At 46.7% G+C, this 14,478-nt stretch overlaps 2 protein-coding genes across 3 annotated transcripts in view; one reads left to right on the top strand and one right to left on the bottom strand.

Moving 5' to 3' along the window:
• CRB3 (crumbs cell polarity complex component 3) overlaps window positions 1-5,380 on the top strand; it is a 37,328-nt gene extending 31,948 nt beyond the window's left edge. For both annotated transcript variants that reach the window (XM_033173667.1, XM_033173668.1), the window contains one exon: window positions 5,026-5,380. In XM_033173667.1, the coding sequence (XP_033029558.1) occupies window positions 5,026-5,109 (84 nt within the window). In that variant the 3' untranslated portion in view covers window positions 5,110-5,380. The remainder of the gene's footprint in view (window positions 1-5,025) is intronic.
• A 2,813-nt stretch (window positions 5,381-8,193) lies between these two features.
• DENND1C (DENN domain containing 1C) overlaps window positions 8,194-14,478 on the bottom strand; it is a 41,244-nt gene continuing 34,959 nt past the window's right edge. Inside the window, exons 21-23 of the mRNA XM_033173749.1 lie at window positions 12,701-12,756; window positions 9,153-9,375; window positions 8,194-9,059 (exon numbers count right to left, since the gene is read on the bottom strand). Coding sequence (XP_033029640.1) covers window positions 8,442-9,059; window positions 9,153-9,375; window positions 12,701-12,756 — 897 coding nt within the window. The 3' untranslated portion in view covers window positions 8,194-8,441. The remainder of the gene's footprint in view (window positions 9,060-9,152; window positions 9,376-12,700; window positions 12,757-14,478) is intronic.

The raw sequence follows: 14,478 nt of genomic DNA, 5'->3' as shown, positions 1-14,478 counted from the left end.
AGGAGGGGGTGGATGTGGAAGGTTTCCAGGTTCATTTTACCCTTATATCCTGCTTTCCTTCTAAGGAGCTCAGATGTGGCAACCCCCATTTTATTGTCACAGCTCCGAGTTAGGCTAGGCTCAGATACTGACTGCACAAATTGATAAACCTTGGCTTAAAAAGCTACACTCTGCATGAACTGCAGTTTGATGCACACAGCCCGGCGCTCCCACTTTGCGCAAGTGGTAAGACTAGGGTGGGGTTTTAGCATTACATCCAGACTTGGGATCCTGGTTTGTTTCTCCCTAACCAGCTAGCTTGACATAGGGTTGCCATAGGTCCAGAATTTCCCCAAAATAGCTGGCAATTGGCCGTCGGAAACAGTGTCTGGGCGGAATTGGGTGAAACGTCTGGGAAAACCTGGACGTATGGCAACTGGCAGTGTCGTTTTTGGCAATTTCCCTCGAAATTAGCTCAACAACTTTGCCATCCCCCCCAAAAAAAGAAAGCTCATTTTCACTTTTTGAAATATGGCAACCCTAGCTTGTCTTAAATCAAGGCTCGTTGTTGGTTTGCTAGGGAGAAACCAACCTTGAGCCTGCGTTCAGATGTAACACAAATGTACTTGCCCCCTTCCTGGCTTATTTATCTGCTGCTATGAAGGGAAGGTTGACGTGCGAGTGACCGGGCCATGTGCGTGTTATGAAGCCGAGGTTCATGTGGCCAGTAATTGCTTGGGAAGATGTGCAAACAGGCTGCCACGCGGTTACTGTTAAAATCCCTTTGTACGGTGTCTCTCTCCACGGGGCAAATTGGATGCCGTGCCTCGCCTTACATACAGTGCAAGATACCCGGTCTGTCTCAAGTTGATGGTGAAGCCAAGGAGTGAACTAGAACAACCCTGTTGCTAATTAATATAAAGCACAACCCACCAGGGTGCTCTCCTGCCCAAGTCACATTCCAGCTAATAGGAGCTGTACTAGAGCATAATTAGGAGCTGCCCAAAGCTCAGTTGTGGAAGGTATTTGAATTGTACAGTCCTGGCAAGTCCTTCCAGGCAGTAATTTTGAGTAGCAACCTTGTGCCTTGAGCTGGGGTGGGGGTGGGGGCATCCTATATATTTTATGTGCCCTTTCCAGAAACCTCCTCAGGCTAACTTTTTTTTTTTAAAAAAAATGGAAATCTACCCTTTTGGGAGACTTAAACCTATTGGGGGGTGGTGGTAAGAAAAGCTCCCCCTTCCCTGCCTTTATAAATAATCCCCTTTCTTGTGGCTTGTTTTTGACCCTTATCATTTGTGCATCTCTCTTTTGACTTTTCTCCCATTTGCCATCAACTGGATAGAGTTCAGATTGTGTTTTTATTATATTCTTAGAAAGGAGTTGTTATTGTTATCGTTATCATTATCATTATCATTATTATTATTATTATTATTATTATAACAAAATAAAAAATAAAATAATTCCTTCCAGTAGCACCTTAGAGACCAACTAAGTTTGTTCTTGGTATGAGCTTTCATATGCATGCACACTTCTTCAGATACACTGAAACAGAAGCTCATACCAAGAACAAACTTAGTTGGTCTCTAAGGTGCTACTGGAAGGAATTTTTTTAATTTATTTTTTACTATGGCAGACCAACACGGCTACCCAGGGGCGTTCCTAGCCCCTTGGCCTCCCGGGGCGGGAAGCCAAGAGGCACCCCTGGGGGCGGGGCATCGTGACGTGTGCGTGCGTCATGATGCACGTTCACAGCGCGACGCCACGCCCCCAGGAAAAAAGGAAGGAACGTAGCAGGCGCTTGAGAGCGCCCGCTTTGCTCCCTCCCTTCCCTTTCGGCTTCTTTCAGCGCCGAAAGGGGAGAAAAAAAGGAAGCGAAGCGGCGCGTTTAAGCGCCGGCTTTGCTTCCCTGGACCCTGCCCGCTTTCTCTTTCGGCGGGGAAGTGGGGGGAGCAAAGCGGGCGCTTAAACGCGCCGCTTTGCTTCCTTTTTTCCTCCCCTTTCGGCGCCGAAAGAAGCCAAAAGGGAAAGGGGGGAGCAAAGCCGGCGCTTAAACGCGCTGCTTTGCTTCCTTTTTTCGCCTCTTTCGGCGCTGGCTGGGCTCCAGAGTCACAGCCTAGCCAGCGCCGAAAGGGGAGGAAAAAAGGAAGCAAAGCGGCGCGTTTAAGCGCCCGCTTTGCTTCCCTCCCCCTTCCCCTTCGGCCGACGTTCGTTCCGTCGCCCCGGGAGCAGCAGCACCGCACACACTGTGCGCTGCTGCTCCCACGGCGACGGAGCGAGCGGCGGTGCGTGGGGGTGACAAGCGGCGGCCCCTCCTGCCACTCCCCACACACCACCGGTCACCCCGGGAGCAGCAGCGCTGCACAGACAGGGTGCTCGCTCGGCCGAGCGAGCACCCCGTCCATGCAGCGCTGCTGCTCCCGGGGTGACTGAGGGAGCGGCGGGGCGTGGGAGTGGCGGGAGGGGCCGCCGCTTGTCACCCCCACGCACCGCTTATCACCCTGTCAATGGGGGCGTACCGCCCCCACCGCCCCTCCCCTACGATGCCCCTGCGGCTACCTATCTGTAACTGGAATTATTAATTATTATTATTAATTATTTATACCACCCTATACCTGCAGGTTTCAGGGTGGTTCACATAAAAAGATCACAGTATATAAAATCAAGATTAAAAACAATAACCCAATAATATCCCCCCCCCAAAAGAGCCACATTTTAAAAAGGTATGGGATGTTGATCAGGTCAGCCAAATAACCTGACAGTACTTGGTTCAGTTGAACAGTGACAATCCAAAGAGTGGCAAAGTCTCATATTCCACTATAGGCACTAGGTGGCACAACTGCATTGCACAACTTCAGCGATTCTATGCCACCAACTCCTGTCTCTTTAAGGGGACTTTTTTTAAGGGCAGCTGGGTTTTTTTGGCACTTCCTTTCTGATCCATGACACTCTTAGTTCCCCCAAGGAAAGGTGACTGTGCCTTGCTCTGTTTCCACCTCCGAGCCTCTTGGGTTTGGAAACGCACCGTGTTTTACCTGGGGAAAGTGGGCTGCAGACTGCAACTTGCCTACAGACACACAGTTTCAAATTGGCAGAGCTGCACAATACATAAAAAATAAATAAAAATCTGCCATTGAATCATAGAACTGTAGAGTTGAAAGGCACCCTGGGGGTCATTTAACCCAACCCCTTGAAATGCCAGAATATCAAGTGTTTCAGCCCTCATTGACCCTGTGTGAATGAGGGCAGTCAAGCAAACCTGTTGTTGTTTTTCCTTTCAGAAGTTCTCCACTGTTTGAAACACTTGGTCCGTGAACTTGCCCTCTAGTTTTGTTTTCCATTTCTTAAAGGGAGGGGCCACTCAATAGACTGTCTCGGTATAAACTAGAGGTAGCCCAAAATACCAATGGGCAATTAAGGCTGGTTACAAAGACTTGTGCCATACATTTAGAGCACACCCAGCCACCCACGAATCCTGAGAACTGTAGCTTACCCCTCACAGAGCTACGGTTCTCAGGATTCTTTTTTTGAAACATGGGGAGGAGGGAATGAACTTTAAATTTCCATGAGGAATTTTTCCTGCATGCGCTTGTGGGGCTTTTGCGCAGCTTCCTTTTGCCTCGGCGGGATGTGTGTAGGAAAACATCTCTGGGGAATGTTGTCCTGTGGGTCAGATTGGCTATCTGCCACTCTAAGGCTGTCCAATAGCCTGCCGCTTGGAAGTGTCAGCCAGTGGCACAGGTCTTTGTAAATTGTGGCTGTAGCCTTGAGGAATTGGGGTTTGGCTCTCGCTGTGCTTCACTCAGATGTTACGTTTCCAACAAAATATCATTAAAAAGACACAGCATTTATGGGACACTGCTTGCTTTTAGTCCTGGGTTTCCTTAAGCTTCTCCCACATCATTATTATTTACACCAGTGTTTTTCAACCACTGTTCCACGGCACACTAGTGTGCCGCGAGATGTTGCCTGGTGTGCCGTGGGAAAATTACTTTATGTATAGTCAATATAGGCACAGAGTTAAATTTTTTAACATTTTCTAATGGTGGTGTGCCTCGTGATTTTTTTCATGAAACAAGTGTGCCTTTGTCCAAAAAAGGTTGAAAAACACTGATTTACACGATATCTTTCCAAACCTGAAACCACTGTCATGGAAAACTGGAATAGTTATTCTGGGTGTTAATATTTAAATTGCTGACCAAATGAAGCAAAAGCCAATTGGGAAATGGGAAACCCAGCCAGATTGACGGGGTATAAATGGTTATTATTAATATTATTATTATTTATTGGCTTTTGTCCTCTGCTTCGTGGTTCAATCCACAGTAATCAATGCAATATACAACAGCATCTCAATTGGCTATTCACTAATAATCAGGATCTCGTTACATGTTTTTAGATGTAAACTTGATTAAGGTACAAATGCATGTCATATCTAGGCATGTGCAACAGGAGGTTGCGTTCGGCTGTGTGATGTGTCCTCAGTAGCATTTTGACATTAGAGCTGTTTGGGACCCAGGTGGCGCTGTGGGTTAAACCACAGAGCCTAGGGCTTGCTGATCAGAAGGTCGGCGGTTCGAATCCCTGCGATGGAGTGAGCTCCCATTGCTCGGTCCCAGCTCCTGCCCACCTAGCAGTTCGAAAGCACATCAAAGTGCAAGTAGATAAATAGATACCGCTCCAGCGGGAAGGTAAACGCCGTTTCCATGCGCTGCTCTGGTTTGCCAGAAGCGGCTTTGTCATGCTGGCCACATGACCTGGAAGCTGTCTGCAGACAAACGCCGGCTCCCTCGGCCTATAGAGCGAGATGAGTGTCGCAACCCCAGAGTCGGACACGACTGGACCTGATGGTCAGGGGTCCCTTTACCTTTACCAAGCTGTTTGCAAAGGCAAGGCAATGTGCACGAGTTATATTATGTCCCTGTTTTTTAGGAGGGGGGGAGAAGGCAACTTAGAAATTTACTCTTCTAAGTCTGAATGCTGAGATGTCTCCTTGTATGTCCTGTGCTTCCACCCCTGATCCAGTTGTTCTTTCACATCCTTGAACAGGTGGGATACTCAGCCAAATCAAATATGACAGTTGCTAAAACATGCAACTCTGATGCCAGAAGTGAAACCACTATTGCTGTATGATTCCCGGGTGGATCTCCCGGTGGATCAGGTCCACCTCCACAAGCCAACAGGCTCCACTGCTTGCAGATCCATCTCCCCATAAGGCAGTAGCGTTGTGCAATGCCTCAGCATGGAAAGCTTCCACCCTAGAGGAGGAATGGTTAGCATCTGTTACAGAGAAGGAAGGGTACCTCTCTCTACCTTCTCATTGTGAAGTCAATCCACTATTCTTTCTTCACTGAAAATCTTCCCCCCTCCTTTTTCCTAAAATAAACTGATTTTTTATATTGTTGCTGGTTTCTGTTGATGCTTTGAGAAGACAAAATGTATGGGAAGCCAGTGCTGTTACCTTGTGCTCTGTGAACATAGCACTGCCCTGTCCATAAGTATTCCCCTACTCCTGCAAGTTCTTATGTACACGTGACTTTATTTCCCTAATGCCTTGTGCCAGCGACAGGTACTCTACTGCATGGATGGGGAATCGGCAGTCCCAAACAGCCACCGTGGCTAAATAGTCAGGGATGATGGAAGTTGCAGTCCAATAAGATCTGGGGGGGGGGCACAGGGTCCCCATTCCAGTCATACTGGGAGCCTCCCTTCCCTTTGCAAATTGTCGCAGAAAATTCAAAGCTTATCCTCATCTGCTTTCATGTGTGTCAGCTGGGCACTGTGAAGTAAAAAAATCCTCCGAAACAAAAAATGCTGGCCCATTGTTCTGCCCGGACACTGAGGTCCAACGGCGAGGGCCTTCTGGCGGTTCCCTTCCTGCGAGATGTGAGGTTACAGGGAACCAGGAAGAGGGCTTTCTCGGTGGTGGCACCTGCCCGGTGGAACGCCCTCCCATCATATGTCAAGGAAATGAACAACTATCTTACTTTTAGAAGACATCTGAAGGCAGCCCTGTTTAGGGAAGTTTTTAATGTTTGATGCTGACCAGAGTGGCTAGGGAAACCCAGCCAGATGAGCGGGATATAAATTTATTATTATTATTATTATTATTATTATTATTATTATTATTATTATTATTATTATTATTATCAGCAGGAGGGGGAGAGACTGTGGACAGATATTCCACCTGATAGTTGCTTGCTCTAGTCTCCCTCTGGCATCCTTTCCTCTAGAAAGGAAGTTCTCCTTCCTTGTAGGTTTTTAAGCAGAGGCTAGATGGCCATCTGCTGTGGATGCTTTAGCCTAGATTCCTGCATTGTGGGGGGTTGGACTAGATGACCCTTGGGTCCCTTCCAACTCTGATTCTATGGTGTGCAAAAGGGTTTTGGAATGACTTTTTCATCCTGAAAGTGTAGATGAGTGCTGCAACCCCATACAGTGGTACCTCTGGTTACGTACTTAATTCGTTCCGGAGGTCCGTTCTTAACCTGAAGCACCACTTTAGCTAATGGGACCTCCTGCTACCGCCATGCCACCAGAGCATGATTTCTGTTCTTAACCTGAAGCGTTATTTCTGGGTTAGCGGAGTATGTAACCTGAAGCGTATGTAACCCGAGGTACCACTGTAGTTGCCTTTGACTGGACTTAACCGTCCTGGGGTCCTTTACATTTAGCTTTTACCTACAACTATTTGATTTTAATAACAGATGCTTCTGGAAAGGCCAGAAGCAGTGAATGGAGGAAACAGCCTCACTTGCATTGCTACCCCTGCCCAGGCAGCTGGTATTCAGAGCCTTTGAACCTGGAGGGTCCATTTGGCTAGCATAAATAACAGCAACCGACAGACCTGTGCTGTTCCACAAATTTATTGAATACTGCTAACCTAAAAACCATTTAAGTCAGTAGCCATCATAGCTGTCAACTTTTGGATTTCAAAATAAGGGATCAGCAGCCTCACCTATGATAGTCACGTGGCAGTGGTGGGCGGAGCCAGAAGCAAAAGTGGGCGGAGCCAACGGGAAAATATGCCGAGGCTCCACTCTGGGCGCAGCAGACCACGGCCACCAGGACCGGAGCGGAGAAGACGCTGAAGATCCTGCCTCGTCCCAAGCCCCACATCCCTCCACTCCGGGCTCGCTTCCCGCCGCAGCCGCATGCGGTTCCGGCTGCCCGAGAGCCGCCGAGGAAGAGGCGGAGCCGGCGACAGTCCCCTCGCCTGCCTCTCTCTCTCCTCCGACGCTCCCCCCGCCCACCCCTCCCGCCCAGCGCAGGAGGCTGAGGCGAAGCTCCTTAGGAGAGCAAGTGAGCGAGAAGCAGCTGAGGAGAACTGCTCCCCAGCACCCCCAGGAGGAGGAGGAGGAAGAAGAAAATACCGGCAGTGGCAGCGCCGCTCCCGCCTCAGCCGAGTCCCATGGAGCGCGTGGAGCCTGCGCGCAAAGAAAGAAGCAGGACGGAGCGAGGCTGCGAGTCCCTCCCCTCGGCGCTTACAAGTCCTCCTCCTCCTTTCCCCTCCTCCTCCCCCCTCCTCTGGCTGCTGCCTGTCTGCAGATAGTCTGACTCTTAGTGACAGCAGGCAAAGAACGGGGGAGACGGGGAAGGAAGGGAATATACGGGAATATACGGGTTTTTGATTAACCCGGTATTGCAGCGGGAAACGCGTTTAAAAACGGGGGAATCCCGGCAAATACGTGATACTTGACAGCTATGGTAGCCATTGCCACATCTGGAGATAACGTTGCTTGGTTTTATTTATGTTTATTCACATGTGCAAAAAAAAACAAAAACCCAATTAATTGATATTGCAGCCACTGAGTGGCAAGCAGTGCATGTGTTCAACCACCCCATGATGATAGCTAGTCCTTTTCTAGTTACGTACTTTCCCTGATACGGTATTGGGAAAAATTACACGAGGAGCAGTCTCATGTGTTTAGGAGAGGAATGGAGCTAAAGCAGTCTTTCTTTCCCCCATGCCAGGAATATGACTGTATACACACACACACACACACAGAGAGAGAGAGAGAGAAGGCAGACAGTGCTTTTTTTCTTTAAAAAATGTTTGGGGGTACTCTCCTTTTCTTGTTTTCCTACTCATATTGAAATTCTGCCCCTCAATGAGGCCAAACTTAGATTCTCAAAATGTTCAGGGGTATGTGTACCCCCCCCCCCAGAAAAAAGCACTGCTGCCTCTAGTAGTGAGCAGGGGGCAGCAGCTTGCAAGTCAGGCAGCAATCCACTGGGACTAGGAGTAGAACCCACTTCTGCTTCTAGCAATCACTACTGATGCCCGGAGCTTTGGGGTGTTCCCCCCCAGTGCCTTTCAAAGCCCAGAGCTGCCTTGCGGCACCAGGGGAGAGGCCTCTAGTGTAGCCTGCAGCCACAGAAGCTACTACTTCACCCCGGAAGTAAAAAAAAAAAACAGACAGGTGTTCCTCTTCCGAGGCTACAGACTCCTCACTTTCAACATTCTAGGCCTCGAATCTTTTCTTCAGTTCTGACACTTTGGCCAAGGGCCGGGAAGTCAAGGAGTATGGTGGTCTAGTGACCACCTCGAGGGCTGGCACGCTGTGCTTGGTCTTGAAGTCGGTGTCCACATTCACTTTTCTTTGGGACAATGACGCGGGTGATTGGATGCCGGAGCAATTGGTTGCTGGTGGCTCCGCCTTTGCGGCGGCAATGGCTGGAGTGAGTTGGAGCATCTGGTCAGTCCTAGTCTCCTGTCCGGACTCCACCTCAGGGCAGCTTTCAGTTCCATTTTCATTTGTGCTGGAGTTCTCGTGGTCTATATTCCGGGTCCATGCCACTTGTGGCAGCTCATAGCCAGCGGTAACAACTGCTGTTTCCCCTTGCGATGGAACGGCTGACCTCTCAGGGCAAGGAATCTCTTCGGGTTCAGGGATGTCACGGTCCCACTTCTCACAGCTATTTTCTGCTGCTCTGGTGGACGCTAACAGAGCACTCTGCACATGCTCCTGATCCGGAGAGGCTGGGAGCAGGGTGCCCTCGGACAATGAGTCATCATCATCATTATCAACATCCTTTTCCTCGGAGAGGGGTTCATGAAGTGTGTTCCTGCTGGGCCTCAGCTACAACAGAAAAAGAGATTGAATTGGGATTTGCTGCTTTCCACGCTTGGCCTCTTTGACAGGTGCACAGAGAGCCAAACTACGAGGGCTTACCTTAGTATAGAAGTTTCTCTCTTCTAGGTTGCAGAAGTCCAGGCTCCGCGTCCCATAGAGTGGCCGCTGGGCTTGGCTCGGCTCCAGCAAGTTTAGAGTCTCAAAGATTTCACCTAAGAGATCAATCCCACCTGTATCCAGGAAACCCGGGTGCAGATTTTCAGTTTCTCCAGGCTCAAAAGAACAATCCAGCGAGCTTGAGCTGGAAGAGTTGGAAACGTCCCTAGAAGAATATATGTTTCACATGTGAAATATGATCAGGAATAAAATGCTATACGGTACATCAGGGGTCGGCAACCTTTTTCAGCCGTGGGCCGGTCCACTGTCCCTCAGACCATGTGGTGGGCCGGACTTTTTTTTTGGGGGGGGACGAATTCTTATGCCCCACAAATAACCCAGAAATGCATTTAAAATAAAACCACACATTCTACTCATGTAAAAACACCAGGCAGGCCCCACAAATAACCCAGAGGTGCATTTTAAATAAAAGAACACATTCAACTCATGTAAAAACATGGTGATTCCCAGACCGTCTGCAGGCCGGATTTAGAAGGTGATTGGGCCACATCCGGCCCCTGGGCCTTAGGTTGCCTACCCCTGCGGTACATGGAAACAATGGCGTTCGGACTTCCGGCGGCGGACGCCATTGCGGGTGGTCGTGGGTTGCTTCGGCTGCGAAGCACCCAGTCCATCCCGGGGGTTAGGAGCCCTGCTACCGCAAAGCGGGGCTCCGGTTGGGGTGCGGGAAGAGCGTCCCGCACTCTGGGCTCCCCGGCTGTGCCCGTTGTGGCTCCGAACCCTTCCCCCGCTCCCCCTGTAAAGGGGGAGTGGGGGTGAAGGGACGACGGAGCCGGGCTACAGGGGAAATGCCCCAACCGGGATGCAAATGCGGCGACAAAGCCTGTGATGAGCGTCTAAGTTCTACCTGTCATTAAGGAGCTGTTAAGAACCCAGAGGCTGTAAGTAATTGATTGACTCTTTGTTTTCCTGGAACGATCTGGGGGAAAGAAGAAAGGCAGCCCGCCTCCCTCCCTTTGGGTGGTGAAAGAAATTAACTCTTTAAGTGACTGCTGCTACAACAATCAATTGAAAGCATTTGGAATTTGAAAACTGAGTCTGCTGAGATCTCCTTTTGGGGGTTAACTGAGGAAAAAATATCTCCATTTGAAGTTTTGGTCTTTATACTCCGGTATTGGAGAAATGGCGGCGACTTGGACTTTCGTGGGAAAAAATTGAAACAAAGGAAGGAAGAGACAGGAACTGAAACTTGATACCCATCCTCCCCCCCAAGATGCTGGATTTTGCGCTCGTGTTGGCATTGAATGATTGGGAGGATGAGGAAAAGCTTACTGTCTTTCAACTGGAACTGCTTGATCGAAAACTAAAAGCCTTGAGTGGAATTATAAATGGAAAGAACTCATTTTCCACAGAAGAGGCTTTTCAAAAGTTTTACACAATGGAAACAGACTTTTGCAAAGAGCTGGGAGAGGTGTTGGAAGGATGGTCTGAGACGGCTGGGCAACTCCGAATGGAAGGGGGGCCGGTTTCTGGGGGTGGCAGCCCTGGAACGGGAAGATTTTCAATATCCAGACCCCGAGGTGGCAGCTCGGGGGCAAGGGACATAGAATTAAGATTTCTACAAGAAGAAGTAGTATGGCACAAAGAAACGGAGAAACCCAGAATGGAGGGGATGAATATCTTGAAGCTCGATGCAAGGTTTGTTGTGAATGCAGCCTGGATCTGTGGACATCCAGAAGAAGATAATTGGAGAACCGGTTCTGGTGAGGGGGAGTGGGTTGAAGCATAAAATGTATAATCTGAATGGCCTGCCACGGTATCCGAAATTGGAGTGTGAAGTCTGTTAATTATAAGTCTATTCTAAATAAGTAAGGAGATATTGAACTTTAAGTTAAAAGCAGCATGATAAACGATAGAAGAAATAAGTTTAGCTATAAGAATATTTGGTTAAGATTTAGGTTATAATGCAAAGATTAAGATAATTGTGTTTTTTCTTTTTAAGTAAAGTTAAATTTTTTATAGAGAAAAGTTGTTAAGGAAATAGTTTACTGTTCTAAAACCGAAGGTGTATAGGCGGGGGAAGTCAAACGTCAAGATTCAGAACTAGAAATTTTTTTTTTGTAAGGTATATAGATAAGAAGAAGAATCCTGACATTATGTGTATTTGTATTTGTTTTGGTATTTGTAGGTGTGGGGTTGGGTTTGTGTTATTTTGTGAAAATGTCAATAAATTCTGTTTAAAAAAAAAAAAAAGGAAACAATGGCGTTCGAAAGGTCCATGTAAAGTGACATGGGAGATGAGCATGTAAACGCAACACAACGGCCAAGGGAACCAGCCTTATTTGCCCCTCCTTGTAATGTTTCTGGCCTCACTCAGCAAGATTTTGATTGCTGTAGTTTATGAAGAAAGCAGGAATGCCAGGAAAGGCAATTCATCCTTGTTTTGAACCTGGCTATATTCAGTTGTCACTCTCCCAGTAAGTTGGTAGGTGGATTTCAGTTGTTTTGATCGTTTACAGACTAGCCCTGGGCAGCGCTTGAGCTAGACACTGCTAATTAACACATTACCTGCACAACAGGTAAGCTGCACCACAGAGCATCTTCCAAATTTATTTTGGGTGTAGGTGACCTGTAAAAGCTGGTTTGGGCCTGCTCTGTTACCCTCTCCTCACATCCATGCTCTCTGCAAAATGTCTGCGGAGTGAGTTTCAAATCTACTTTAACTGCACAACTTGAATTTACTAGTATGTGATTTAATCCTACTGGCAAAAGAGCAACAGTCTGCTAGCAGTGAGCTCTGGACCATAAAAGCTTATGCCACAATTTACTTCTTTAAAAAAACAAAACAAAACAATGAGGTTTATAAATAAATACATAAATTCCTACTCAGAAGTGCAATTCAGAGGGGATATGCTGTTTGGCTGTTTAAATTACTATTTCAGATTTGAAAATAATAAACCTAGAAGACAAATTAACTACACAGTAGAACAGTTTTTCCTCAAGGTGACAGCAGACTCTTTTGTTTTTACCACAAAAAGATGATGGCAGCTGTTTCCGGATTGTGATTGTTTTTAATCATTTAACAAGACACTACAAATCCCTCATCCCTGAGTGCTTTTGGAAGAGCAGATGAGTAACACCACTGGTTTGCTTGTTTTTTAATCATTTTGGAAATTATTTGCTTAAACACCTGTGGAACCCTGGAGCACAATGGCACCCCCAAGAGCAGTGATGGTTTCCCTTAGAGATAATCCTCCCAACCCTATGGGTTTACTCAGAACTCGGAAACTTCCTCTGAGCTCAGTGAGACTTATTCTCAGATTTGAGGGTGCACAGCACTGTAGCCCGAGAGGTTTAACTGAGCATGGTTTCCCCCCAGTCACAGAACCTAATTCATTGCAGCGAGGCTTGTATAGGATCATTTTCCAGCAGATTCTGATCCACCTGCTGGGCCAGCCCTGAAACACTCACAGGATGTGGCAAGCAGAGCTGAGAACAGCAAAGAGAGCTCAGCGGTAAGCAGGCCTTACCTTTGTGCCTCCAATTCTGTACTGCTTCTCTGTCTTTGTGGTCGCCTGGGTCGAGACTGTGAAGAGAAAGAGAGCACAACATTTATGCTATATGGTAATTTATGGATCTAAGAGGTATCTAAAGCCACTTGCACATAACAAAATATGTATTTTATCAAAGTAATTGTTGAACCGAAATACAGTTAAGAAGAAGTATATTAATAGTGCAATACAATTAAGAAGAAGTATATCAATAGTGAGCTCCCGTTGCTCGGTCCCAGCTCCTGCCCACCTAGCAGTTCGAAAGCACGTCAAAGTGCAAGTAGATAAATAGGTCATGTGGCCAGCATGACAAAGCCGCTTCTGGCGAACCAGAGCAGCGCACAGTAACGCCATTTACCTTCCTGCCAGAGCGGTACCTATTTATCTACTTGCACTTTGACGTGCTTTTGAACTGCTAGGTTGGCAGCAGCAGGGACTGAGCAACGGGAGCTCACTCCATCGCAGGGATTCGAACCGCCGACCTTCTGATCAGCAAGCCCTAGGCTCTGTGGTTTAACCCACAGCGCCACCCACATCCTCAAAATATTCTGTACCAACGATCAAATGTATTGAACAACAAGAGACACGAAAGTATTGTAATATAATGTTGTTTATTGTAATATACGAAGTTTAATAATAGAAATAAAAAAGGAGAGCTAAGGATCTCCAACAGAGAATATGTAAGCACTCCCAACAAACTACAATTCCCAGTATTCTTTAGCAGAAGACATGGCAATTGAATAGTACACAATGCCCATATGTGTTGTGCAATTCATTCAGCCAAATTTTCTATCCTGTCTTTCTGCTTTGCATATTGTAACTTTATTTTTCGGTACAAATGTAAACTCAGCTCTCATGATTGCAGTGCTGCTCTCTCCATTTGACACAAAGAAGCAGCTAGACTTTTGAATGCAAGGGAGATATTAGGAGGTAAGAGCCACTGAACCTATAAGGGCTTCCTTCTGAATAAACATATTTAGGAGCTAGCCATACACGGGGGCCTTAAGGTAGCATATATTTTTTTAATCCTCTGCCCCTGTTTCTTTCCTTATTTACTCACAATTTATTTGTTCCTTAACTTTTGCATACAGATGCCTTTTGCACAGAAATTCATGCATGCAAGCAACACATTCACATACAAGACAGACACAGGCAAAACTTGCAGAACATTTCTTTTTCCTTTTCCTTTTTTTATTTGCTGAGAAAATACATTAAACAATGGCATACAAATACACATAGAAACATATATGATACATATAATCCCTACAAATTAAACAAAACATCTTACCCAACCCCCGTGACTTCCCTCCACCACGACTCGACTTCCTTAATTTTTAATTTGATTATTTCATTGCATTTCTAAAAATCTTCCATCTCTTATAACCACCTCTAATTTTATTCTCTCCTTTGCTTTACATACTTAAACTATATATACTAAACATATACTTTTATTCTCACAACTGCTTTACATATTTAATCTATGCATATTAACATATTCTTTTTAGAACAGCATTTCTCCATGTATTCTATAAAACATTTCCATTCTGATTTTAGTTTTTGATTTGTCTGAGATCTTATGACTGCTGTTAGTTTTGCCAACTCTTATGTATTCACTTAGTTTACAAATCCGTTCTTCTATAGAGGGTACTGTCTCGCTTTTCCATTTGCTGGCTCGAACTATTCTGGCGGCTACCGTAGCATATAGGAACTTTTGCATACAGATGCCTTTTGCACAGAAATGCATACAAGCAACACAT

Source organism: Lacerta agilis, chromosome 16 (genome assembly GCF_009819535.1).
Source record: "Lacerta agilis isolate rLacAgi1 chromosome 16, rLacAgi1.pri, whole genome shotgun sequence".
Lineage (NCBI taxonomy): Eukaryota > Metazoa > Chordata > Lepidosauria > Squamata > Lacertidae > Lacerta > Lacerta agilis.
This window is presented reverse-complemented; position numbering and strand designations above follow the sequence as displayed.